Below are 24,608 nucleotides of genomic sequence, written 5' to 3'. Positions count from 1 at the left end.
GGTTGCACCCCCATTCCTGTACTGCAAGTTTTCCCCTTTTAATAATGAAAAATCTTAAGGAGTACTTTTTTCAGAGTCAGTTTGGGATTATTTGACTCGTGTTTCCCCCTCATATGCATTTAGCATCACATCCCTAGTTGATTGCTCATTCTGCCTCAAACAAAATATTAGTCTATTTTAAAAAGAGGTAAGCAAGCGTACTTATATTTTAGAATGGATTAAAGAGGCAATGTGCTGTCAAAAGTTAATCCTACTATTGTTATATCATCACAAACAAACTTTATTTCATTCTTTGGGCAAAGCTGCAATACAACTCTGTACTTGACTCCTAACCATAAAGAGAACAGAATGGCTAAAGAAGGACTATAATGATACCGCTTAAAAGATGGCAGAATGGATGGTATGTATTGTCACATGAGAATGCTAAACAGGAAAAGTAACTATGGTGACATTCGTCAACTGAGCAGGCAATGTCAAAGGAGATGGAGCATGACCCATTTGGATAGGACTTCGCAGTCTTTTTTTTTTTTTTTTTTTTTTTTTTTTTTTTTTTTTGTTTTTCAAGACAGGGTTTCTCTGCAGCTTTTTTAGAGCCTGTCCTGGACCTAGCTCTTGTAGACCAGGCTGGCCTCAAACTCACAGAGATCCGCCTGCCTCTGCCTCCCGAGTGTGGGTGCTGCATCTTAAACTGGGTGTTTAAGGATCTGGACCAGTTGACTCAGGGCGGCATGATAACTGCATTCTGGGACTCTTTCCACTGACTTTCACGAGGAAGACGGAACACCTAGCCTGGCAACTTTATATTGAATCAAGTCACAACAGAAAGTCATAAATGGTCTGAAGAGCATTTGCTAAAACCACTCAAATTAGCCTATTTGTGCCTACGGGTATGGTGCTTATTTGAACAGGCTCTCATTACCCACCAGCCTCTTCTGATACCTTCTACAAGCTCTGTAGCCACAGCAAGCAGAGCCACTGCTCAAGCTCCTAGGGCTTTTCTGAAAACGTCAGTAGCTGATATTGTCTTTGCTCCTGTTTGGCCTTTCATGACATGTCAGATAGACTGGAGTTCTTTTAAGAGTCTCTATTGTGAATCTTGATCCGTGAGCGCTGAGTGGTCAGAGACAGAAACATTCAGGGAAGTGCCAAGTTTATTAGAGTGAGAGAATGCCACCCTCACATGCCACCAAGAAACAAAGACCTCAGGGGCGCACGGCATGCACTGGGGAGAATCTCTAGATCAGAAGATACCCTAGAGGTCAGCAGGTTCACCTCCCACCTGATGTGCTAACCCGCATCCCGCTCTCCAGTGGGCTGAGGTCCATCTGGGCACACAGGTCCACAGCCTCACATCCGGCCAGCTCGGGAAGTGTACGCTCATCATCTGGTAGTGAGGTGTACAATGCCTGGGCTTGGGCCCCACAGTCCCTTTTCCTATGAGAAAAGGAAATCCCAGAATCCAGTGTGAAGTCTCTCCATATTCCCTACCAAGCACAAAATGCAAAGAAGTATTGGAGCAAGGGACTGAGCTAGCCCTTGGGCTTCCAGAAGGCCAAGTTTCTGGTCCACAGAAGGCCTCTACAGCAGGTTTCTGGAGTCAACCATCTCCAGGAAGGCTTATTCATGAGCTCAAAAGATTCTTTCCCCAAATAGCTAGACTTGCTGTTCTACCAGCTGCAGTTTGGCAGTCTTGATTCGATGGGCTTCCTTGAGGTTCTGTGCACGGACCTCTGAATTTGAAATGAACTCTACTTGCTGGATTGGGAACCAGCCTTGCTCTCCATCTGAGAGCCTCACCCCCTCCAGCCAGCCTGCAGTAAACAGAAGAGGAAAGAAGAATTAGCTGCTAAGGACTCATGCTAACTTCTTGAACCTCCCGGCAGAAAATTAACCTACATCCTAAGGGTCAATGAACTAGGATCCTCTGGCATGAAAAACCCAGTCTTGTTTTTCAAGGTGTGGAGATGGATGACGTCCACAGCCAAACATTCTAGAAGTTTCTTCACTGCTATCAGTTGAATTATGTCCATCAAAGTACTGATTTATAAGCTAATCCCTGGTGCCTCACAATCTGCCCTTATTTGGGAATGAAACTGCTGCAAATACAATTAATAAGGTTAAACCAAGTTACCGGAGTCTGTCAACCAATCAGAATCAGTCTCCCTACAAAAAAGGGTAATTTCTATGCACACAGAAAGAGACCATAAGGATATGTGTGCAGAGAATAGAGTTATGCAGCCCCAAGCCATTAAGAAACTGCCAGACTGGGACACGGTAAAGCTGGACCATTCCTAGAAGCTTTGGAGGAGGCTGCTGACACCTTGATTTGGGATTGGACCCTGAGAGAAGAAATTACTGTTGCGGCTTTTAGCGCTTTGTTGCCGCAGTCCTAGAAAGCTGGTGTACCTCTCTTCTGCCCCTGCTGGCCACCCTCCTGCTCATGGACTCTTCCCCCTTACCATCACTGCTTTGCTGAGTCACCATGACCACATCTGCCTTCTCTAGAGCCAACTCATCATTCTCTCGGGGTTTGTAGGCTCGCAGGCACTGAACTTGTGGGGAATCTTTGGAAGAATGAAGAATGATTAGGCGCAGTGACTAGGGCATGAATGAGGAGCTGTGAGGGAAGGGTGGAAGGACTGAGGTAGAGAGAAGTGTGGGATTACAGACGCAAGAATTCATTGGGCCCATACTTTTAATCCCAGCACTCAAGGAGGCAGAAGCAGGTGGATCTCTGTGAGTTTGAGTACAGCGTGGTCTACATAGCAACTCTAGGTCAGCCAGGGCTACAGAGTGAGAACCTGTCTTAAAAAAGCAAAAAGCAAAAAAAACAACAACATCAACAAAAATCCATAAACAAAATTTAAAAAAAGTTTTTTTAAAAAGCCAACAAAAACAAAAAAGGCGATTAGAAGAAACATCTTCATTATCTATCTACTAGGAATCAAACAAGGCAATTAAGAAAGAGAAATATTAGTATGGGATCTAATTTTTAAAAAGTCTTCTCTGGGGAAGATGACTGGAAAATACCTCGTAACCACATTTAATTACTCATGGTGACAAAAGCCTAAGGTTTGGCTGAAGACCCAGCTGCGCTCTGAGATGTGCGCTGACCTTTAGGTTTTTAACGGAGTTTGAAGTCCTTTGACAGTTGGAGAGGAACCATGCATCCCTTATCCAACTGTTTTATGCTCGTCTTTTGCTCCAAAGGGAGCAAGATATAGTATGCTCTGAGTCAAATAAAAGTGACCATGGCCTGGAAGCATAGCTTTACATTGTCATGAATGACACACTCCACTGTGAAAGAGGTTACTTCTATGGTTCCAGAACAAAAACCAGGGTATGAACCAATGTGTTTGTCAATACCATGGTGGGGTCCTCTGTTAGGCAGTTATAGCAGAGAGGAAACATCTCTCCTATAGGTTGAAGACATCATCTTAACAGACTTGGCTTTAGGGCTGATTAAAGTTAATGATGGTTTATCAAGTTTAAAAATACATTCCACAAGTTTTATCAAATGGTCACAAGGATGTGAGGCTAAATATAGTGGTTGGTAATAAAGGTGATCAAAGATGGCACAAGTTAATTTTGGCTCTTGGTCTGTGACATTGCATCTCCGCAATCACACATTTCAAGCCTAATGGTCACTAGGATCTTAGGTACAGAACTCAGAACTTAGTTGACAGTTTTTCCAACAAGATCCAAAACTGAAGTCCGAGAATCTTGCATAATTTTCTTCATTGTACCAATAAGAGACCCCTCTTCTTTAAAAGCAGCCTTCTACTATTAGACACCCTTATGTGCCCTGAATTCCTCCTGCCTTACTTTCCTCATTTATAATTGATCAAGATGATGATCTTTTTTGTTTTTTTTTAGGAGACAGAGTTTCTCTGTTGCCCTGGCTGTCCTGGAGCTAGTTCTTGTAGATCAGGCTGGCCTCAAACTCACAGAGATCTGCCTGCCTCTGCCTCCCGAGTGCTGGGATTAAAGGCACATGCCACCACTACCACAACCCAGTGATCAAGATGATCACTGATCAAAGTGATTCATGAGAAAATTCTAGAGGCTTGCTTAGGAGCCAGGTAGCATTTTCAGAGATTGTAATTAAGTTCATGGTAACACAGTTCAGAGGACGCCTATACTAAACAACCGTAGATGGGTTTATCTTTATACTTTACTTTGCTGCACTGATTTTGCAAAGAATAAATGAGGTGATACATTATTAATAGTGCACTATTTTCTCTAAAGCTCAGCATCCTCTTGCATCCACAGGAAAAGTTGCCCTCTTACCTCCATAAATGAAGCTAACCAGTGGACTGTACCACAAGCAGACAGTACTGATTTCAGCTGGGTTCTCCTAGATCCTATTCCAACGCTCATTACAGTCATTTGTTCTTTTTACCCACAGAAGGCCCAGTGTTCTTTTGATATGCTCTGGGCTCTGGCTATCCTTCTGTGCTCTGGGTAAGGAGCCTCAGCTATCATGCTGTGGCCAGACCAAATCTGGTGTTGGTCTTTTCTTCTCAACGCCATTGTAGCTACACTATCTCCCCTTGTTGCCCTGTGACATCTTCAATTGGTAAAACTAAGTCAAAATCATAGCAGATAAAACTTAAAGGAATATCTATTTTACAAAGAACAAACATTTGCCTGAGGCAGTGAATGCATGAGGAAAGGGACTGCCACAGTGAGCGACAGGTTTTACAGATGTATCACAGTGTGTTTAAGCTTCTACCGCCAGCAAACTACCATGAAACTCCGAGGAAAAGCAATAAACAGAAGCTGTTTAGTTACCACTCGGTCCACTCCACCCTCCATCCAAAGGAGACCACAGATAGACATTGCCATTTTCTCTTACAGCCTTACTTACCGTAACACTCAAGCAGGTCCAGCTCCTCTCTGGGCATGGCCAACGCTGAGATCCAGCGAAGCTTTTCACTTCTGAATACAAAAAACAAAAGAAAGTCATAGCATCGGTTACAGTCTACAGTCTGGAGACACAGGCTGAGGGCCAGTGCTGGAAAAGGCAAGTGGCTACCAGGACGTGTCTAATTCAATGACTCCCCTGCCTGGTTGGAAACACCATAGGACACTGTACTATGTGTTGGTATGTCCTGTTTATCCTTCCTTTCTCTCTTCAGGTATATCTTCCACAAAGAGTCATAAGGTGAACTGTCAATCATACACATGAACATTTTCCAGTGTGGAAATCATACCAAGCAAAACACTCATCTGTTTATACATGACCCCTCTGCTTGTCTCTTGATCCTCACTCAGCTCCCTTCAATTACATATCTAAGATGGAGTCAGGCGGTGGTAGCGCACGCCTTTAATTCCAGCACTCGGGAGGCAGAGGCAGGCAGGTCTCTGTGAGTTCGAGGCCAGCCTGGTCTACAAGAGCTAGTTCCAGGACAGGCTCCAAAGCTACAGAGAAACCCTGTCTTGAAAAATCAAAACCTAAGACGGAAATGACTATTTAATAATAGGTAAGCCAAGGAGCTATATCCATCTCGTCGTTGCTATAGTATGATCGTAGCTTAATTTTGTGATCATCTGAAGGTTTTTATATTGTCTTTTCCTCTGTTATGTACCTAGGTTATTGAGAGTGACACCTTCACTTTTCCAAAACAATGTTGCCCAAAGCTCTAAAAAAAGAACACAAAGGTCTATATGACTATTTTGTCTTGGGTGAAATCCAAAATACAAACTCATGTACTATTTTCTCTGTTCCATGAATGGAGACAGGGACATTGATCACCCTTGAAATGTCTTCCAAGGAACCAATCGGAAAAGCATTCACATCATGCGGAGTCTTAAATCACAGAGGTGTTTAATAGTTTAACAGATTACCTTTTCCTGTGTCTCATGGAGCAGCAGGAGAGCTACTGGGTGTTCTTCAGTGTGCTGCATTGTGTGCGATGCTACAGTTATCATTAAACTCTCAGCACAGTATGTATCTATGATTGTTTCATGTGTTTATTATCATTGGAAAGATTGCAACACATATTTCTTAGCGCTATAGATTTCTCCTCAATGGAGGATAAAGCTAAAAGATTGAGGGAAAGCAGAAAGCCTTCAAGATGGCTTCTATTCACATAAGTTCCCAACAGCCTTGGCTCTGGGTTACACAGATGAGCTGATCTCTCAGGGATACAGATACAACAATCTGATTCTCTGCTCATTCCGTACCAGTGCATCTCCCTCATGATGTATCACAGACCTTGTGATTTTGGGGTAAAGACTGTAAAGTAGATGTTAAGATAGTGGCAACTTTACATGTTCGCTCCACACTGAATCTCCTTCAAGGTACTGCTTAGCTCTAGGGCCTTGGGTTACTCTATGAACAATCCCCATGCCAGAAGTGCGGAGACCATGCTCTGGGTATTTTTTCTGTTCAGGGACACCCACCCCCAACTCCTGTGCCCAGCCCCATCTTACTGAGTCTCAGTGCTGAAGAGGAACTCAACTTGGGTTCCCTGTGTGTTCTGCAGCAGGAATAGACGGAAGAGGTTCTTGTGAGCCCCATGCAGCTTCATTTCACACTTCTCTCCTCGAATGGAGGAGAATGGAGCATGGTCAAATACCAGGAACCGGTTGCCCCTACAAAATGTTAAGTCTTTTACGTCTGATTCTATAGATTTTGTACTTCACCCTCACCCTCATAGTCTTAGATTCAAACTCTCTGCTCTTAATTTCTACAGACTGTATTCATATAAAATCCACACAAGGGCTTCAGCTTGCTCTCAATATGACAATCCCAGTATCTCAAACAACCATTTACAGCCGTAGTGACATTCACCACTTTAAGGAGCTGAAGAGAGAAGAACCAGTGTTAGCTTTCTAAGCTCCGAAGAACCAGAGTGTAAACTCTGAAATTAGCCAAGTGGTTGTATTGGCTAATATGCTGGGCATGACTTAAAGAACAGATAAACTTATTTAAGATGGTGTTTCTTTGCTGTGGTTTACTCTTCGTTTCTGTGACTTCATGATGTAATCTGGCAACATTACCCCCCCTCCCACTTCTGTTCTCTAAGCCATGACTCACGACTCAGACTGTGGGTTGTCTAACCGAGGAGGGATCCATTAATAGCAGGTGTCCCTCTAGCCCTATCCCATTCTGTCGTATTCCCTGGCCTCCCATCCCAGCCACTGACTCTCGGGGTCGGGATAGCAGCAGACAGTCATTGAAGAGATGCAGGTGGACTGGACGAGTGGTCAGTTTCCTCCTCAGCCCTGGAGAGGCACTGAACTCAAGGGCTGTCAGCTCCCCACTCTTCACCAGCCATCGAGATTGGGAAATCAGCGGGAAAATCTACAGGTGGGGAGGAGAGAAAAGGCATGTCATGAGCTTCCTCTCAGTCCTGCCTGACCTACCGAACACCAATTCCAGATCTTCCCTCTTGCTCTTAACCAACCCATCCAGATTCTGTGTCCCTCGGGGCCCCCTAACTACACTGCGCTGGTGTGTGGATCCCGTGTTTATATGCTCAAAGGTGATTCTGATCGAACGGGGATGATGTGGGAGCAGAAGTCTGTGTGCCCAAGGAGAAGATGCTAATGAACAGGCAGGGCACAACAGCACATCGTTAAAGTCAAAGGATCAGGGGCAGTTATGTTATCTGCTCTTTCCCTGATGATGGCAAGAGCCAAGATGGGCAGGCAGAATCGAGCACGGAGCTGAGGGTAAGGAGATCAAGATGGGTCTGCTGGGAACTGGGGCTTGGGTAAAGAGTCCTGGTAGAACTTAGAGAAGGACTTCCCTTCCCTTCTGGGGAAAAAAATGGTATCTGTGATGCACTGGAATTTCAGTGCTAGAAATCAATTTTATATTTGTTTGGACAAGAGGTTCTGAGGTTTTTGACACATTGCTTTGATTAGGTTAAAAGTGATCTGATAAAATAAGTGAGTCAAGCATTATTCAGCCCTAAATTCTTATATAGCCTTATTCTGGGAAATTCCTTCTGTCCATTTACTGACTGCTCCTCCTCCTCCAGGAACTACCGTCCCTCCCCCTTTTCTCATAATCTTTGCAGTTTCCTTATGTACATTCAGATACATCTATTGATTTACATCCTCCAAAGGTAATAAATCCACGCATAGTTCTATGCCTCCACCTATTAACAAGGCTTGTAAACTAAAATGATCATTTGCATATTCCAGAAATGAAGAGAAGGGCAGCTGGAGGCTGGAGATGATGGAAACAAGAAAACTCTGTCAGGGGATGGTGTGGAGGATAGGCTAGAGAGACTCATAGGCAGGGAGGTGTGCCAGGGACAGCTCACTTTGCACTCAAACTCAATCTTCTGGCTCAGGTAGATGAGCTCCTCTGTCCGCCGCATCCTCTGCACATTGCTGTTGCAGTCCCGGATCAGCTGAGAAGAGATCAGGGAATGAAAGGGAAGATCATTGTGTTGGCGTCTTGAGCTTTAAGGCCCATTAAGGCCATCTGGAAAGATGCCCGCAAACTTCGGTCTTTTCTAACAGGCTGGAGGAAACTGCATCAAAGTCATGTTTTAGATTGCTGGAATACTCTACCTGATATGAGGGTACATACTGGGATGAGGGACTGTGGTATTGAGAACATCATTGCTAGATGTGGAATGTGAAGAAATCAGTCGAGTGCATGCAAGGAGGTTGGCTCTCCTCTTAATCTGGCCGCATGTCTGATACTTTCTTCAGTCATGAGTACCAGGAGAAGGGGAAGACTTATCCCTAAATGAGTATTATCCGTTATTGGATGTGATGACTGCCTACCTTCTCCAAGGCATGGTGTGCCTTTGTGGCCTCTGCCTCTTCTGAGGAGCCAGGCTGGGTTCTCTTCAGAATGTTCTGTAGAACAAATAGTGAACAAGAGCCAGATGTGAGGAAGGATGGCTAAACAGGAAGAGATAACTGGGGAATAGTTGATGCAGAAGTCAGGGACACAGTTCCTAAAGCAAAGGTTTCCGTGAGAGAAAGATGTGGGCAGCTGGGAAACAGCGCACAACCTCCACATGATGTGGACACTTCATAAAGAATGGATGATCTTTTGCTTCCAAACTTTCCAAGATCATGTCTTTGAGTCAAGGAAATTGGACCAGAGAAGTATCTGCCATACCTGAAGCAGCAACTTGAGACGGGTGATCCGCTGGAAAGGCAGTATCAGAAAGGACTTGAGGGACAGGCGCTGGCAGATGGGGTCACTCTCAAGCTTCTCCAAGACCTCTCGGAAAGTGCTGTTGCTATTCCTAGATGGAGCAGGAAGACTCAGGGGCAGAGAAGATGGAGAGTAAAGGGGGCTCAGTGAAGGCATTGGGAATGGAAGTTCTGTGCAGGACCTGGGACTGGAAAGGGATGGTGAGAGCCCATGCACAGGGTTCAGATAGGACTGCAGAGAAAACCTGATATGTTGAATGCCCTGAGACTTCAGCTGACATAGTGGGCAAAAGAACAAGCACTCTCGGGGGAGCACTCTGGGCTGGGGACGGAGACAAGGTCATGGCAAAGTCCCTTAAGGGAAAGATAGGGATCATTCTCACATTAGGCTTTGGAAGGTGCGCTCCTGATAGGTCTGGTTGGTGACATAAGGCAGGTAGACTCGGCGGAAGTCAGGGGCATGATTCAAGACAACATCACATACTTGGAAGGAGAAGATGTTGTTCTCGAAGTTTTCTTCTAGGTCGGAAAGGAACCTGCACAGTATTTAAACAGTCTCATGAGGCCCTTGGGCCCCAGCTCAGCATGCTTCAGCCTTGTATATTCCGAGCGTGAAACTTCTGTTTCCATCAGTCACTAACGTCCACTGGCTCTCCTTAGTTCTCTGTCCTTGCTATGCAGTACCGCCTCCCCAAGGCTGTGACTAGCTTAATCCTGATTTAATTAAAATAGAATTCTAATATTCTATTTTTCTTCTTTTCTTCTATTCTGGTTTGCCAATCCTTCAGTTATTTTTATATCTTGTGTCCACTACAGTGCATGCACAAAATGTATGCAAAACATCAATGCAGAAAGCCCTTCTCATTCATCTATTAAAAGACTTGTGAACCCTCACACTCTCCCCTCCTCTTAGTTCTTCCTATCCGCCTTCCTTGAAGCGAGCCCAGGACCATTGTTATCCAGACTCTGACAAAGAGAAGGTTTCTATGAGGAAGAAAAGAAGCCGATAATTCAATGGCTAAGAAGAGCCGGGCTGAGAGAATGGAGTTTGGAAGAAGTCTCACGTGGTGCTGACATCTCGCACATCCTGCAGACGAGAGAAGAGCCACTGGTGATCCTGGGTCGACAGGGAGGCCCGGAGTTGGGCTGAATGTTGGAAATGATCCACAGCTATGTTTAGACTGCGAAGGTAAGATGCCTCTGACACAATCAGCTCAAATTTGGCCTAGAGGGTTGCATAAGAGGAAGATTAATGAACACTTTTATGAACTCTCTAGTAGACACCAGTTGTTGAACAATGTTTTAGGGTCAAGCACTGAATTAGGTACCATCTTTTCATCACTCAGTCATGAAACACAACTTAGCCTAGCAGGGATGTGATGAGTATTTGAGCACATGAGATTCAATCGAGGGGCTGAACAATATATGTGAGTGGCTACCTTTTCCAGAAACTTAAAGATATATTCATACACATATAACTCTGTGATATCACAGTTATGTTAATTTTCTACATCACAGTAATCATTTTACCAATATAAAATATACTCTGCTAGACCGCATAACAAGGTAGTTAATACTTTTAAAAAACATAATGAAATTTATTTTTAGAAAAGAAACAAAAAAGTTGAGTATTTCTGGAACTTTTACTAAAAAACAAAAGAAAAGAAAGGAAAAGAAAAGAAAAGGAAAAGGAAAATAAAGCCAGAAGGACAAGTAGGAATGAGGCATGAGGCCTGGTGGGTTATTTAAACAGTACAGCACAATATGAGCTTAAAGAGATGTGAAAGGGTCAGGCAGTGGTGGTGCAGGCCTTTAATCCCAGCACTTGGGAGGCAGAGACAGGCAGATCTCTATGAGTTCGAGGCCAGCCTGTTCTACAAAGTGAGTTCCAGGACAGCCATGACTGTTTCATGGTTTCTCTGAATCCTGTCTCGAAAAACAAAAACAAACAAAGAGATGTGAGAGAGAAAATTCTCTAAGTACAGGAATTAGCTGGTAGTTCAGTATTCTTTTGAATGACAGTGTCCTTTAGCAAAGTGTGGAAAAGTCTAGAAGAGGTAGGAACAATGGTGGGAAATGGTAACATGTCTAGATGGGAGATGAAGGTCTGCCCGTCACAGGCATGGGAGAAGTAGACTGATCTAAGCACCAAGCAGGCAGAATTGGAAGACTTTGTTTATTTGCTGGAAGTGGGGTGCACAGAGGAGGAGCCAAAGCCAACACCTTGCTCTTCAGTTGGGTAGTGGTTGGATGATGGAATTACTGATGAAGCCATAGTGCTCTGAAGGAAATGACTTAGGGAGGAAGGTGACAAGCTCAGTTTGAGGTCTGAGGAGAAATGGAAAGATGTGAGAAAAAGTATGTGAGAAAAGTTTTAGTTTAAAAGGGAACCAAGCACTCAAGAATGTGTGTGGAGGTTCCAGCAGGGGGCGCAACGACACAGGCACGACCAGTGGGCTCTCCAAGTCGGGCGTCAGTAAGACCTCTTGGCGAGAAGAGAAAGACAGGCAATCCTTACTGATGTCAGATAGCCAACCACACAGGACCTTTCTATATAACCCCAAACCATGACATTGCACATTTATCCTCTACAAAGCAGTCAAAGATCATATGCCCTAAGGTGGCTCATTTAAGCTTCTGAAACTTAGAATTTTGTTTTTGTTTTGTCCTTTTATATAGATATAGTGACCCCCCCCACACACACACACATACATGACTGTTAAAAGGAATGGAATCTGTGAAGGAACTTTGCAGGCCCCCAAGATGTTATTTCCTGAAATGAACGTGTATGTATACGGTACTGATGCAGAGGTCTCTCGGGTCACAAAGTCAAGAAGAAAGATGAGTGAAGGCTGGAGTCTAGACCCTCGTGACTTCCTAGCTTACTGAAGACTTAGGGAGAGGGAGCGAGTGTTTATTTCATCTTCCCATTGTTTGATGGGAAGAAATAAATACAGGACAGGTGAGTGATTTTTCTCAACACATGCGTTTTAAAACTTGCAGTGAAGTGATACAGCTGGTCTGCGGTTATCACTATTGTACATGAAGCAGGTCTGCATCGTCAAAATTCAAATAGCCATATTTTCTGACTAATTATTCTGTAGTAACCATTTATCTTTTTTTTTCCTGCCAGTAACTCTTTGTGTCTGTTTTACAAATGGGAAACAATGCTCAGAGAGAGCAAGTGATTTGGCCAAATTCAAGCAACCTGTATGAGTGAAGGCTTCATGTCTGGATCAACTGTTGTAGAACATAACAACTCAGATAGTCCTCTATCCCACGGCACCCTACTTTCTCCCGGGGAAGAAAGGTTCTACCTCTGATTTCAGACAGTTCTGAAAGCAGAAACTGCATATGGAGAACTTACTAATGGTCACAGCTTAGAACCAGATAGGCGTTGTCTCCTACCATCTTGCTACTGGGAGTGATGACAAGCAGGGACGTATTAAAGCTTTAGTGAGATCTAAGAACCAAAGGACAACTTCTGGTTGTCCTCTTCAAAGGAGCCAGCAAAGATTATGTGGCTTGTCTGAAACCCTTGTGGAAGTGGAGAGATTATAGCTCATCATGAAGCAGTGGTGACAAAGTTACATTCACATCCCTGCCAACAGATGTAGAGGTATGGTCACTCTGAATGACCCTAGACACTACAGGTAGGAGCAGATGGCACATGATGAATGTGGGAAGTGGGGAAAGTACCCAGATTCTGAGAGCAGTTCACATCCTTCAGCATGGCAGTGAGCAGTCACTCTGTATACAGGGGAGCATGGGGCGGGGACCGCCTGCTCTTGGTGGCAGAGTTGAGGAGATAAAACATTAGCAAATATGACTTTGTTCCCCCTTCTCTGCCCTGCCCTGGGTGGTACCTCTTGAAGTTTTTGATCTTCATGGGTCATGGACAGTAGCACGGTACTGTTGCGCACCACAGGGATCTCCTGCCAGAGGGAGCCACTGGAGGCCATGGAGAGGCGCTGGAGGTAGGAGTCCGAAGGCACCACTGCCTTTCGACGCTGCCGGGGGGAAGAGATTCCAGGTCCCTCGGCCAGACTATCCAGCCGCTGCTGGCTCTGGATCTCCTTGTTCAGAACAACGTCACTGTACTCCTGATAGAGTAGCTGGGCTGTGGGTGAGGATTCACGGGAGGAGAAAATTCTGAGAAAATGAAGGGAGTGGAAGCCCGCAGCCAGAAATTGCCATCTACAGCTGACCTCCGGCAACCCTTTCTTCTGGACACCACCACTTGATTGCTGGCTGTCATGAGTTCCCTCACCCACTTTAGGCAGAGAGCACACCCGAGCCTAGAGACCTGTTTCAGATACTCACAGGAGTTGATGAGCTTGGAGCAACGTCTTGAAAAGCCTATCCCCTCCTTTGGTTTCTTCTCCCTGTGGAGTAGGCAGGGTTTGGGGTGCTTGTTGACCATGAGACAGAAGACCCCTTAAGTGACTTTAGATGAAGAAATCCCTACCCTCCACATACATGCTGGGATGTCAGGACCAAAGGAACAGAGGCTTCAACCTGTCCCCATCATGGATTTATCTATTCAACTCCTCTCCCTTATCTCAAAGACCAGAGAAGATCCTGCGATCTTGGGGAGAACTTATAAATCCTGTGGGGCATGTCAAATGATAACCCCAGATATTATGTGGAAGGACACTGTTTATAGTCATATGCCTAAGGAGAACAGCTGACTCAGATACAGTGGGCAGAGCTGGTTAGGTCCAAACACCTCCCTTCCTGGCAGGCCTGGTGCCTTTCTCTTCCTCTCCTTACTTTTTGAAGATAGAGGCACCAGACATCCTGGATCCCAGTATCCTTATCCACTGAAGGTCTGCTAAGGAAATCCTAGTGTCATAAATGAAGACCATACAGTTGAGCTTGTGAGGAGCTAGAGCAACTCACCGGAAAACAACAGAGTCTGAAGAGCCAGGAGGTCTTCCCATGCCCGAGTTTCTTAAATCTGGAAAGGGAAATAAATGGGTGACATAACAGGGGCATTTAGAGAGAGTGAAAGGATGAGCAGGAGTCACAGGTGAGCAGAGGGAAGACAGTTCTAGCAGAAGACAATACTAAAGCCAGGGGTATTCCAGAGTCCTGAACCCTGTGTCCCTGGCCCTCAGGTCAGGATGGAAGACTGATATCAGCTATGCCCCCCAGCCTTCAGGCAAGATGGGGAATGCACCAAGAAAGGGTGCCTTACGTTCGTCAAGGCAGAGAACAAGAAGACATAGCCATGAAGGGAGTCCTGGCAACTTCAAGAAGAAGTGGACTCCAGGGGAAGCTAGGGATGGAAAGGTAGAAAAGGAGGAAGAACATCGTGATGGGATCACAGGGCCGTGAGTTTGAGTTTCTGAGTGGATGGTAAATGAGCAAGTGAGTGAGGCTTCAGAGAGGACAGGAGAGACCCTGGAGATGGACGAACTAGAAGGAAACCTTGGCCTAACAAAGATCTTTCTGCACCCTCTGCTCCCCACTTACCTGAAGCGCTCTCAGGCAAAAGAGAAGGTCTCCGCAGCCCTTGCCGGTTCCAACTCTTGTGCTTGTTGGATGCCTGGCCGACAGCCAGTTCACTGCCACCCTCTGTCCTCGCTGGGTGCCTGTCAGGACAGCTGGATGTCTTCTCCAGTTGGTGGTGGATAGGTTTTTCTGACTGTTTTCTTGGTCCCAAAGATGACCTCCGTGTGTCATATATCTCCTGAGGGCCTGATCTTCTAAACGATCCTCTCACTGGGGACTCAGACTCTTCAGTGAACCCAAACTCATCCTTACTTATAGGTCTCTGAAGTTCTGGGATCCAGGGAGTGGTAGGGGAAGAGGGACTTAGAAGGTTTGTCATGTTGCTGAAAGCTAGGCCAGGTGACACTTCACTGTTACCCCTACTGGGGGCAGCCAAAGAGTCTGTTGATCTGCCTGTGGCCGGGGGCCAGGAGGTCCGTCCAACAGAGAGAGTGCAGGCTGTCCTGTCTTGGCCAGTGGGCCTTGGTTTGGCTTGATCCCCTGGATGTCTAACTGCCCCCTGGATACTCCTGCTTCTTTCCCTGGACTTGGGGGGTAAGGGGGGTGGCTCAGAGGGAGGAACTGGGGGTAGAGGCCTGTACTTCTTTGGTACATTGGAGGGAGAGTTTGAAGAATGGCAGAGCTCAGGAGCATTGGGTGTTGGGGGTAACGGTTTGTTGTATCTCAGTCTGGGGGGGATGGAGGTCTGAGCATGGTGGGGGTCTTCTGGGGTGGATGGCAGAGGGCGAAGCTGCCTTGCCACAACAGAGTCAGGAACTAGGGGAAATGGGCCTTTCGGGGATCCATGTAGCCCCGAACTTAGGGCCAAGGGAGGAGGATGACTATGTCGCTTCAGTGCGGGGGTTACAGCAGGAAGATGGCAGTCTCTCTCCACGACGGAACTGTAGCTATGTCTCTTTTCTGGGGGAGGAGGGGGCAAAGTTTCATGTATCCTCATATCCATGGAGACAGTGGATGGAGAAGAAGCAGGCACAGGAGAGCCTGTGGCAAGGGCTGAGCTCTGTGGGGAGCTCCACAGTTGATTGCCATGAGGATCGCTGGGTCCCTCTGGATTTGAAGCAAATTCTCTGGAGTCCTGTCTCACGGGAAAAAAAGCAGTAGAGGAATCTGAAAAGATGATACCGTCCCTGCTTCTTCTGTCTCTCCTTGGGTTCAGAGAGCCATAGATGGCAGGTTTGGGGGGCCTCTGTGGCAGTTCTGAATGAGAAAAAGAAGAAGACATTCCCACAGAGTCTGGCGTCTGTTCTGTCCTGTGAAAGCCTGGGAATGAGTTACTTCTTAGATGTTGGGTGGCTCCCGTGTAGCTGCAGAGAGGGCTATGATGGTTGGCCTTGCCAGAGGTGGCACGTGGGTCCTTAGTAGTTTTTACAGGTAACGGAGGAGTCTCAAATGCCCCGCAATGAGGTGAAGTGTCAGTTGAGAGACGGGCTGCTAGGGTGTCCTTACCAGGAAGGAGAACCTGAGCGTTAACAGGTGACAAGGAGGCAGCGAGGGGGAAGACCTCAGTGGAACTGAAAGGGGCTGAATCCGGTGTCCTAGGAGTCACGGAGACAGTAGCAGAGACAACCTCAGTCCCCTGGATGGATACTCCCCCCTTCCTTAGCCTGACTGCTTCTTGCTGGCTGTTATGAGTCCTATCTTCAAGGGGTTCTTCAGTAGCAAAAGAAGCAGATGGGGAAATGGGTTGGTGAGACCATTCTATTGGTTCCAGTGCAGGAGTCAGAGCTTGGGGTATCAGTTCCTTAGGAGCAGGATGCCTCTGAACCCCAGGACTATCAGAGCAAGAGATGCCTGGAAACAATGAACCCGGCGAGAGACCCTCAGGAGCTACAGGATCCACTAGGGGACAACACTTGTCATCTTCGGGTCTCCTCCCTTCTACCGCTGCCTGCCCACCCCTTGCCCCGCTCCCTCGCTCCTCATCACCTGAGTCTAGGACCTCCTGCTGCTCCTCCACTGGCATCACTTTTCCTGCCTCAGCGTGCTCGGCCTGCTTCCCACTTACGTTCTCTGACTGCACTACTAACCCTTGCTCCTCTGCAAACTGCACATTCGCTCTCCTCTCTTCCACCTCTCTTAATTCCCTATCCTGTTCCTCCTCCTCTGAATCCCCCTGACCCTGAGCCTTCCTGTCCCAGTCCTCCTGACCACACTCACTGTAATCCAGAACCCCCAATTCCTCACTGAGCCCCTCACTTTCCCTTTGTGCTCCAAGCATTATGTGGTTTTGGTCCTTATCCTGTTTCTGTTCATCCTCATTGCTATTAACCTCCTCTCCCTCCTCTTCCTGCTCCCCCAGAAGACCATCAGAACAAACGTCTTCCCTCAGAGTTCCTTCCTCCCGAATTTCTACTTCTTGTCCTTCCTGTTCCTCCAGTCCCTGGGCGTCCAGAGGTTGGAGAAGGCCTTCTTGCCCTTGCTTTTCTTGTGTGTCCTCCAGCTGCAGCTGTTTCCCCTCGCTCAGCAGTTCACTTCCGTCCCCCCAAGACTGGTCAGTTTCCCCAGGGTGCTTTCTGCAGGAAGGCCAAGATCCTCTAGCATTAGAGGTGTCTGGAGGGGTTTCTTCCTCTTCTTTTGCTGAGCTAATCGACAACGTCAAAGACATGAGTTCGGGCTGCAGCTCTGCCTCCACTCTGCTATCTAGCTGGCTGGATTTGTCTAGCCATTCTTCCTGCACACCACAGGCCGAGAGCTCAGGGGCAGCTATTGTTCTCGACACTCTGTCTTGAAGGCTCTGGGATACTGCTTCCTGCAGGTCGGGAGTGTCACAGGCCTCCGCCACAAGGATTTCCTGGTTGCTCTCCACATCTGAAGAAACTTCCTTTAAGAAAAATCCCACACTATCAGGTGTGTGGTCGCTCATGTCCCTTACGTCTTTTGGCTGGTTCATCAAGAGTCTGTGGCTATCCGCCCACTTGTAGGATGGGTCTTGGCCTTCTTGAGCTTCAGGCTCCAAGGAAGGGATCTGACTGCTCCTCATGATTGCTTCAGGGACAGTTTTAAAGTCTTCTATGGCAGGGCTGGGTGCAGATGCTCCATGCTCAGGCTCCTCAGCCTCCATCAGGGCCAGATCCTAAAGAAGAATACATAACAAAAGTTTCCAACGCCTCATCTGTATCTGTGTCCAAAGGGAGAGATCATGAAGAAGATGAATGGGAAACTGCTTTGGTTTGATTCAGGACCATTCATCAAGACAGGCATTCAATGAAATAAGCACTAGCCCTTATATGTCGTTTAATTTTATTTATTTTAAAATTAAGCTATAATTTCTTTTTTTCTTAAGAAAAATTTTAAACTATTTTAATTTAAACATTAGCTATATGCACATGAAGTGCCCATAGGATCACCTGGAACTGGAGTTATAGGTGATTCTGAGCCATTAATATGTGTGCTAAGAACTGAACCCTGGTCCTCGGAAAGAGTAGTAAATGTTTTTAACTGTTAACCATCTCTGTAGTTCCCAAGGGACTTAGAGGGACTGGGGAGATGGTTCTGTTGGTAAATGTAATAAAGATTTACCAACAGGGAATGGGAAGATGGCTCAGCTGGCATACCAACATAAGGACCCTAGCATACACATAAAAATGCTGGCAGCAGTAATGTGTGACTATCACCCTAACATGTGGAGGGGTGGTCAGGGATAGTGGATCTCCGGAGCTTCTTGGTCAGCCAGTCCACTCAATCAATGAGTACCAGTTCAGTGAGAGCTTCTCTCAAAAGATAAGATGGAGAAATCCTTCAAGGAAGGATGTGGCATCAACTTCTGACCTCCACAACACAACACACACACACACACACACACACACACACACACACAAAATTTACCTAGTGACCCTTTTAAGTGTAGGGCAATCAGCAGTGACCAAGACAAAGCTCCTGGTGGATCTCATAGTCTTGTGGGAAAAACTGATTACAAATAATTCAATTAGCATTTAAAGACCGTTGTCAAAGAGTTCCAGGAACTGCCAGTGGTCATTGCCCTCTAAATTCAATCATGCCATTGTCTAGTCCTCCCTGTCAACTCTCTGGACTCTCGGTGTGACTCAGCCTGGAATAACTACCAGCCATGATGGCTGACACACCCTACATCTAACAGCCCAGAGAAGCATTGTCAGGAGAGCAACCTTGATCCCGAGCTGCCACCACAGGATTAAAGTAGGTCAAGCTACTGTAGCCAACGTGCAACACATGAGTCCTTTCCACAACGTCTGGATTTTACTCATCTTCCTATTTTTATAGTGTCTAGCAGTGCTCTATAACTAATGACCAATTTTATTTTCAATTATAGAGACAGCTGCTGGAAAAGGGAAAGATAACCCTACTGACTCTGTTCAACTTGAAAAGCTGTGCTACCTTCATTATGACACTGTTCTCCCTAACACCAGGTTACCTGCCCTCACTATGTCCAACATCGTGACCTTCTACCCTGTCTTCCCGTTCCAAAAGAAAACCTCATAGTCTATTTTGCAAAAAGTACAGAAGACAATGGAGAGGTGCCACCTCAATTTATTGCAATTCAAAAGCAGCCTGCATGACCTCTCTCCATCCTGCCTGTTTCCTCTACCCTGTCTCCTCTAGGCCTGCATGCCCTGGGTTATCTCCTTAGCCGTTCTAACAGTGTCTAAGCAGTCCCAGGCACCCTTCAACTTCTATCTCAAATGAGTTCTGCCTGTGTGCTGCTCATAGTCTCACATCCCTCCAGCTCCATCCAGTTTCCACAGATGCCATTCTGCCAGTATCCCCCACTTTTGGTGGTGGTTGTGACTCACGTCACAAGAACTTTCCTTCTTGGTATTTATGCCAGCATGCTGTCATGACTTAGGCTTTGGGTTTCTAATTTTTCTAATTCCTCAGATGGGTTAAACGACATTTCTAGTTCATGGAATTAAAGATTATAACTCACTTGCCTTCTCCCTTTCACTGAGACTTACACCATTTCAATTGTATAATTAAGTGATCTGATTTAACCTCAGTTTCCCCCAGCCAACGACAAGCCGTATGAGACAAGCTTTGTTCAATTACCTACATTGAGCACAACAGTAGGCCCATAGTAAGTGCTCAATACATATTTTAAACATTCACAATAAATCTCTTGTTTCCCTCCTGGTCAAGAGCTTTCATATCATGCTCACACATCTTTGTACCTGGACCACAGCCTAGCCCCAGACTCCATACACACAGTTCATTTTCCATACAAAATACCACTTATGGTTTAAATTCTTTGGTATTTGAGAGTAACCCCAAAAATTCAGCAAAGACCATACACACTGTACAATCTAGCCTCTGCCTTTCTTTTTTCCAGCACCTGCCTCTCCCCTCAGCTCTCAGCCCCTTCTCTCAGCAACAATCCTCATATGTTACCCTCCTCTGCTGGAATTTGGTCCCAGAACACTCTCTGCTTCTCCTCAAACACTTGGAACTTGTCTAGCATCTTGAGCTGCATCGCCTCTACCTAAAGCTTTATGGTCCTGGGGAAAGATGTACAGTAAAAGTATGCTTCATTTTTGCCTTTTTGATGCTTTGCTAATTTTTAAGTCAACTGTAGAAATCATTTCATATATTTAAATTTCCTTTTCCTTATATGTAAGAGAAGGGAAAAATTGCTTCCTTCACAGTTCTAATGAAATTAACCAAAACAACACAAAAAAGCTCGCTGTTACCTTTAAAAGTCATAGAAACTGCAGGCAGTAGTGCTCTGAGAGACTGTGTAGGAAAGAAAGAGAAGGTTGGAGGCTGCAGAGGCCTTTCTAGAAACACAAGACTCTGCTCAGTGTGTAGATAGTAAAACTCAGGCTCAAAGATTCCATTTTTTAAGCAAATGATACAAATGAACCTGAAATGAAGACTCCTGATGTGAGTCTACTATATGTACCCAGTCATCCAGCCACAACACAAGAGAGAACCCTATGGGTCCCTGGGCCCCTCAGTATCCAGCTGTGTACCTTTCTGGTCGACTCCAGGTTTAACGTGAAAACCTACCTATGAAACTGCCTTCTGTTGTCATGCAGAGTGCCTATGTACACATATACACATACACACACACATGCACACACACATGCACACACACACACACACACACACACACACACGCACACACACACCCCAGTGACTGACCTACCTTGCAGTCTCCATGCAACAGAATCTGACATAACCAAACAAGCAGGTCCCTAGGCACCTTGCAGATGTAGTAGGTGACAAGTTCCTGGTCACCTCACAGGTGCAGATATTATCTATATAGGGCAAGTTGATATGATTAACATAAATGCACCTCGGTTGAAGGATTTCTACGTCCTTTTCCAGCTAAATGGCAGTGTGTGAGCTGCTCTAACTAGTCCTTAAGCATAAAATATACAAATGACATATAATGTGATCTTATTCTCTTAGCCACATGTTAAATAACACATTTGTTCCCTGACACCTTCTGGAACTTGCTCATACCTGCCTCAGAAAACTATGCGACAAACCTGTTATCTCTCCTCACCAGCATCTGTATCATCCGGGTCCCTATCTCCCAACATCATCATATCATAAAAAAAAAGACTGCCTGGATTTATAAATGAGTTCCTGCCATAACCACACTTCGTCCACATATACTATGTTCTATGTGGATATTTTCAGTTCTGACCTAAGACTCAATGAATGTCTGTCTCTGCAATCTCACAACTATGTCTTTATCTTTGCAGAAACATGGTAGTTGCCAGGCACTGTGTGCACCTTTAATTCCAGTACCCTGGAGGCAGAGGCAGGTAGATCTCTGTGAGTTGGAGGCCAGCCTGGTCTACGGAGCAAGTTGGGATAGCCAGGGTTACAAAGAGAAGCCCTGTCTTGAAAATCCGCCCCCCCCAAAGAAAAGAAAGAAAAAGAGAAAAAAAGAAAAGAAATATGGGACTCACCTATTTATACACCATTCATCCCAAAGGTAGCACATACCCTCAGTTCCTATAGTTAATTCTACCTTAATAACCCTACACAAACAATCATGACCCAGTAGAATGTGGAGAAAGCTAAAGGAAATCTGTAAAACATGGTCTTACTCATATAAAGGCATTAGAATTAGAATGGAATTTTTTTTGAGCTACCCGTCCCGTTAAGAGTTGAAACATCCCCATATCCTTCTCATCTGGGGTGACTAATCACTATTTATCTGCACACAGGCAGAGACAGGGCACAGCATCCCAGGAACCTGGCTTCTCTCCAGACCAGAGACATTTCGCATCTTCAAGACCCCATGGTGTGGACTTCTTTAGGAGGCAGAGCTCTGAGTCACCCTATTAACAGTATAGAACCCATCAGACCTCCACTGTCTCCCCCAGACACCGCTCCCCAACACCTCAGCTCTTGCCCACGTCTAATCACCGGGTATAAAATGATTTCAAAGATAATTGCACCTGTATTTACAATGGCAGCTACACTTCTGCTTACAGTAGGAAAACAAATCTCCCACCTTCAATCCAAAAGATCACCCTCTTATTTTTGCTCATACAGTCACTACACAGATGGGTAACTTGGTTCGGTGTTTGGCATTACCGCCCCCAATATTCCAAAGACACCAACATAAGGGTAGCACAACACCATGCTAAGACCTGTCCAACTGACCCAGTGAAGAATGGAATACACATTTTTTTTTTTATCCACTCTGTAATGTCTTACGCGCCAACGATGGCCTCAGAGAGCAGATGGTCTTATAATAACATTCTATGTGGGGATGCTTAAGTCCTCAGGCCCACCTGTGGCCGTGGGGCCACCCACTCAGCTAAGGTATGACTTGTTTATTGACATTGTGTCTGTGTGCTTTACAGGCACTCTGAGTGGCCAGCTGACTCTGCACACACTGCAAGCGGGGAGACCTCTCCTGTTTGTTTCTATACCATTCGGTTCAACATACGATCCCCACGAGAGATCCCATTTCTGCCCACAACACAGTAAGTGACTATTCCAGACACCGCAAATGACGTCTTCTTGTCTATCCCCCAAAAACAGACAAGTGCATAACGTGACCACAGACAACCTCAGACAAATCACATTATGGGCAGCCATACCCTCTAGGGAGCCCTTTGGCCATATCTGGAATTTCTGTATTCCTTTGAAAGGATAAATCCCTTTACAGTCCTTCCGACCTCTTCCTCTTTTACCACAGTCTTAGAATTTACACCTCGGTCCCCTGCCCAGCTCTGTCCTTGTTTCCACCCTCACCCGTGTCCTCTCAACGTTCACTGTTTCAGTCCTAGGCCTGAGGACAGGTTAACAAATGATGACTGTTTTGATAGAGCCTGGAGCTTCCATACCCCAGGTGTAGATAAAGCAGGAAGTCTGGGAAGAGGCCATACTGGGGGTTGTTTCTCTGGGACTTGGAGCTTTTGAAGTAAAGCAGGGAGCACAGTGGGGGAGCAAGGGAGGAAGGAAGCTGAAAGGAAAACCACCCTCCCGCCCTCCCTCCGCTGTATGGCGTGCCCTTCCCCCTCAGTCTGACCCAGTGCTGGCCAGAGTTCACTGCTAGGCCGACCGGAGGACAAGACGGTCCTGGGAACCCAAGACCCAGAAGGGGCGGGGGAGGTCTGAGATTTGAAAACTGAGGCCCCACGAAGAATTCTCCCGGGCCAGTTATGCTAAAAGGCGCTTATAAAGATGCTCAGAATTAAGGACTCTGAAAATGGGCTCCTGCACCCGCAATCTGGCTGGCTGCACTACACAGCTCTCTTACACATTTCTGAGAACTTTGTTGTACTGAGGCCAACAAGAAACTTTCTATAGACAGGAAAATAGGGGAGAGGCGACACAGAACAAGGATCCCTGTTACAGATCTCAGAGCCTCGGAGAGAGGTGTGTACACAGTCACAAGTACGTACGCATGGAAATGCCGTGAAGATAACGAAGCAAGGCCCAGGCCTGGTTACAAAAAAGAGAGAGAGAGAGAGAGACAATAACACTTCCAGGTAAGGGACAGTCTAGAAATCGAAACTCAAGAATTCCTCATCATAGGAGTTCGCTTTCCCCAACCCCCGACTTTGTGGGCGGAAAAAAAAGTTCGGATTATTGGCCGGGGAACATCGCGGGGCAGGGTGCCCATTTCCAAGTCGCAGACCTGACTGGAAAGCAAACTTTTTCCAGAAGCCATTCCTTCCTGCTCCCTTCCTCTTCCCCCACCAGGTACTCAGCCCCTCACTCGGAGCCCGGCCCACTGGCCCAGCCCCCCATTTCCGGAGCCTGCGCCCCGGGACCTGGCAGGGACTGGTCCCCGGGGAGGCCTAGTTCTCACTTCTTTCCCGCCCTTGGCTTACGACCGCGGGGCTCCAAGGCTACCTGGAGCCAGGGGCTGCGAAGAGAGGAGGACACCCACCTGGTCGGAGTCACATGCTGCCTCGGGCCGGCCCGAGAGTCCCCTCCAGGTCCCGGCGCCCGCCGCGGTCCCCAGCCAGGCCAGGCCGCCCCGGCGCCCCACCCGCGGCCCGCCCCTGCCGCCGGACGGGAGGGAGGGACCGGCTTCTCCTAAGGAAGTTTCAGGTGAGGAAACAGGGACACACCTTCCCGGGGGAGGGGCAGTCCCGAGCAGAGCTGGAAAGTGCGGGCTCTGCAAGGCTAGGGCGTAGCGACAGCACCCGCAGGCCGCAGCCGTCTAGGGCCGGAGCCCCGGCTTCAGCAACTCGGGAAGGCGCATCAGAGACCCGGACACGGGGCTCTCCGGTGTCCCGTGTGCCCCTGGACGCCCCTGCGTGTCTCTTCCTCCGCGGGTCCTCTTCAGGTCTCCGTCTGAGTCTCATCGGACCCGGCTGACTTTCTGTCCCTGGAGTTTGCCTTTGGCTTGTTGCTGATGTTTCGGGACATCTGAGATTTGTGATTGTCCATGTATGGCTTTACCTTCAGGATGTAATGCACTTTTCTCTTTCTTGGTGTTTGGCATATGATAAAGGGTGTTTCTTGCCCAATTCTTCTGTCTCTGTCTCTGTGCCTCTCTGTCT

The 24,608-nt window shown here is 46.7% G+C and overlaps 1 protein-coding gene across 2 annotated transcripts; it reads right to left on the bottom strand.

The window, feature by feature from the left end:
* Positions 1–1,133: 1,133 nt before the first annotated feature.
* Arhgef5 (Rho guanine nucleotide exchange factor 5) lies at positions 1,134–24,098 on the bottom strand. 2 transcript variants are annotated; one of them, XM_038319823.1, is made up of 16 exons: positions 23,990–24,077; positions 23,499–23,538; positions 14,614–17,725; positions 14,038–14,095; positions 13,459–13,520; positions 13,002–13,255; positions 10,200–10,360; positions 9,519–9,671; positions 9,098–9,227; positions 8,755–8,829; positions 8,283–8,372; positions 7,155–7,312; positions 6,439–6,600; positions 4,871–4,941; positions 2,460–2,564; positions 1,134–1,811 (listed from the first exon to the last, which is right to left on the bottom strand). In XM_038319823.1, the coding sequence occupies exons 3-16, from the start codon at positions 17,711–17,713 to the stop codon at positions 1,654–1,656; spliced, it is 4,737 nt and encodes a 1,578-aa protein (XP_038175751.1). In that variant the 5' UTR covers positions 17,714–17,725; positions 23,499–23,538; positions 23,990–24,077; the 3' UTR covers positions 1,134–1,653. The 2 variants fall into 2 exon arrangements, with proteins under 2 accessions (XP_038175751.1, XP_038175750.1); XM_038319822.1 differs by lacking the exon at positions 23,499–23,538 and having other exon boundaries at positions 23,990–24,098.
* Between the last annotated feature and the right edge of the window lie 510 nt (positions 24,099–24,608).

The sequence above is a fragment of the Arvicola amphibius genome, chromosome 2 (assembly GCF_903992535.2).
Source record: "Arvicola amphibius chromosome 2, mArvAmp1.2, whole genome shotgun sequence".
Classification (NCBI taxonomy): Eukaryota; Metazoa; Chordata; class Mammalia; order Rodentia; family Cricetidae; genus Arvicola; species Arvicola amphibius.
The sequence above is the reverse complement of the archived record's forward strand: the minus strand, read 5'-3'. Positions and strand labels throughout refer to the sequence as shown.

Bases quoted from the DNA above. Each gene is read 5' to 3' on its own strand.
- Arhgef5 (XM_038319822.1), bottom strand. From the start codon at position 17,713: ATGGAGGCTGAGGAGCCTGAGCATGGAGCATCTGCACCCAGCCCTGCC. The intron at 8,830-9,097 runs GTATGGCAGATA...TTTGTTCTACAG, and splicing joins GTCTCAAGTTGCTGCTTCAG to AACATTCTGAAGAGAACCCA. The intron at 8,373-8,754 runs GTAGGCAGTCAT...ATCTCTTCTCAG, and splicing joins CACACCATGCCTTGGAGAAG to CTGATCCGGGACTGCAACAG.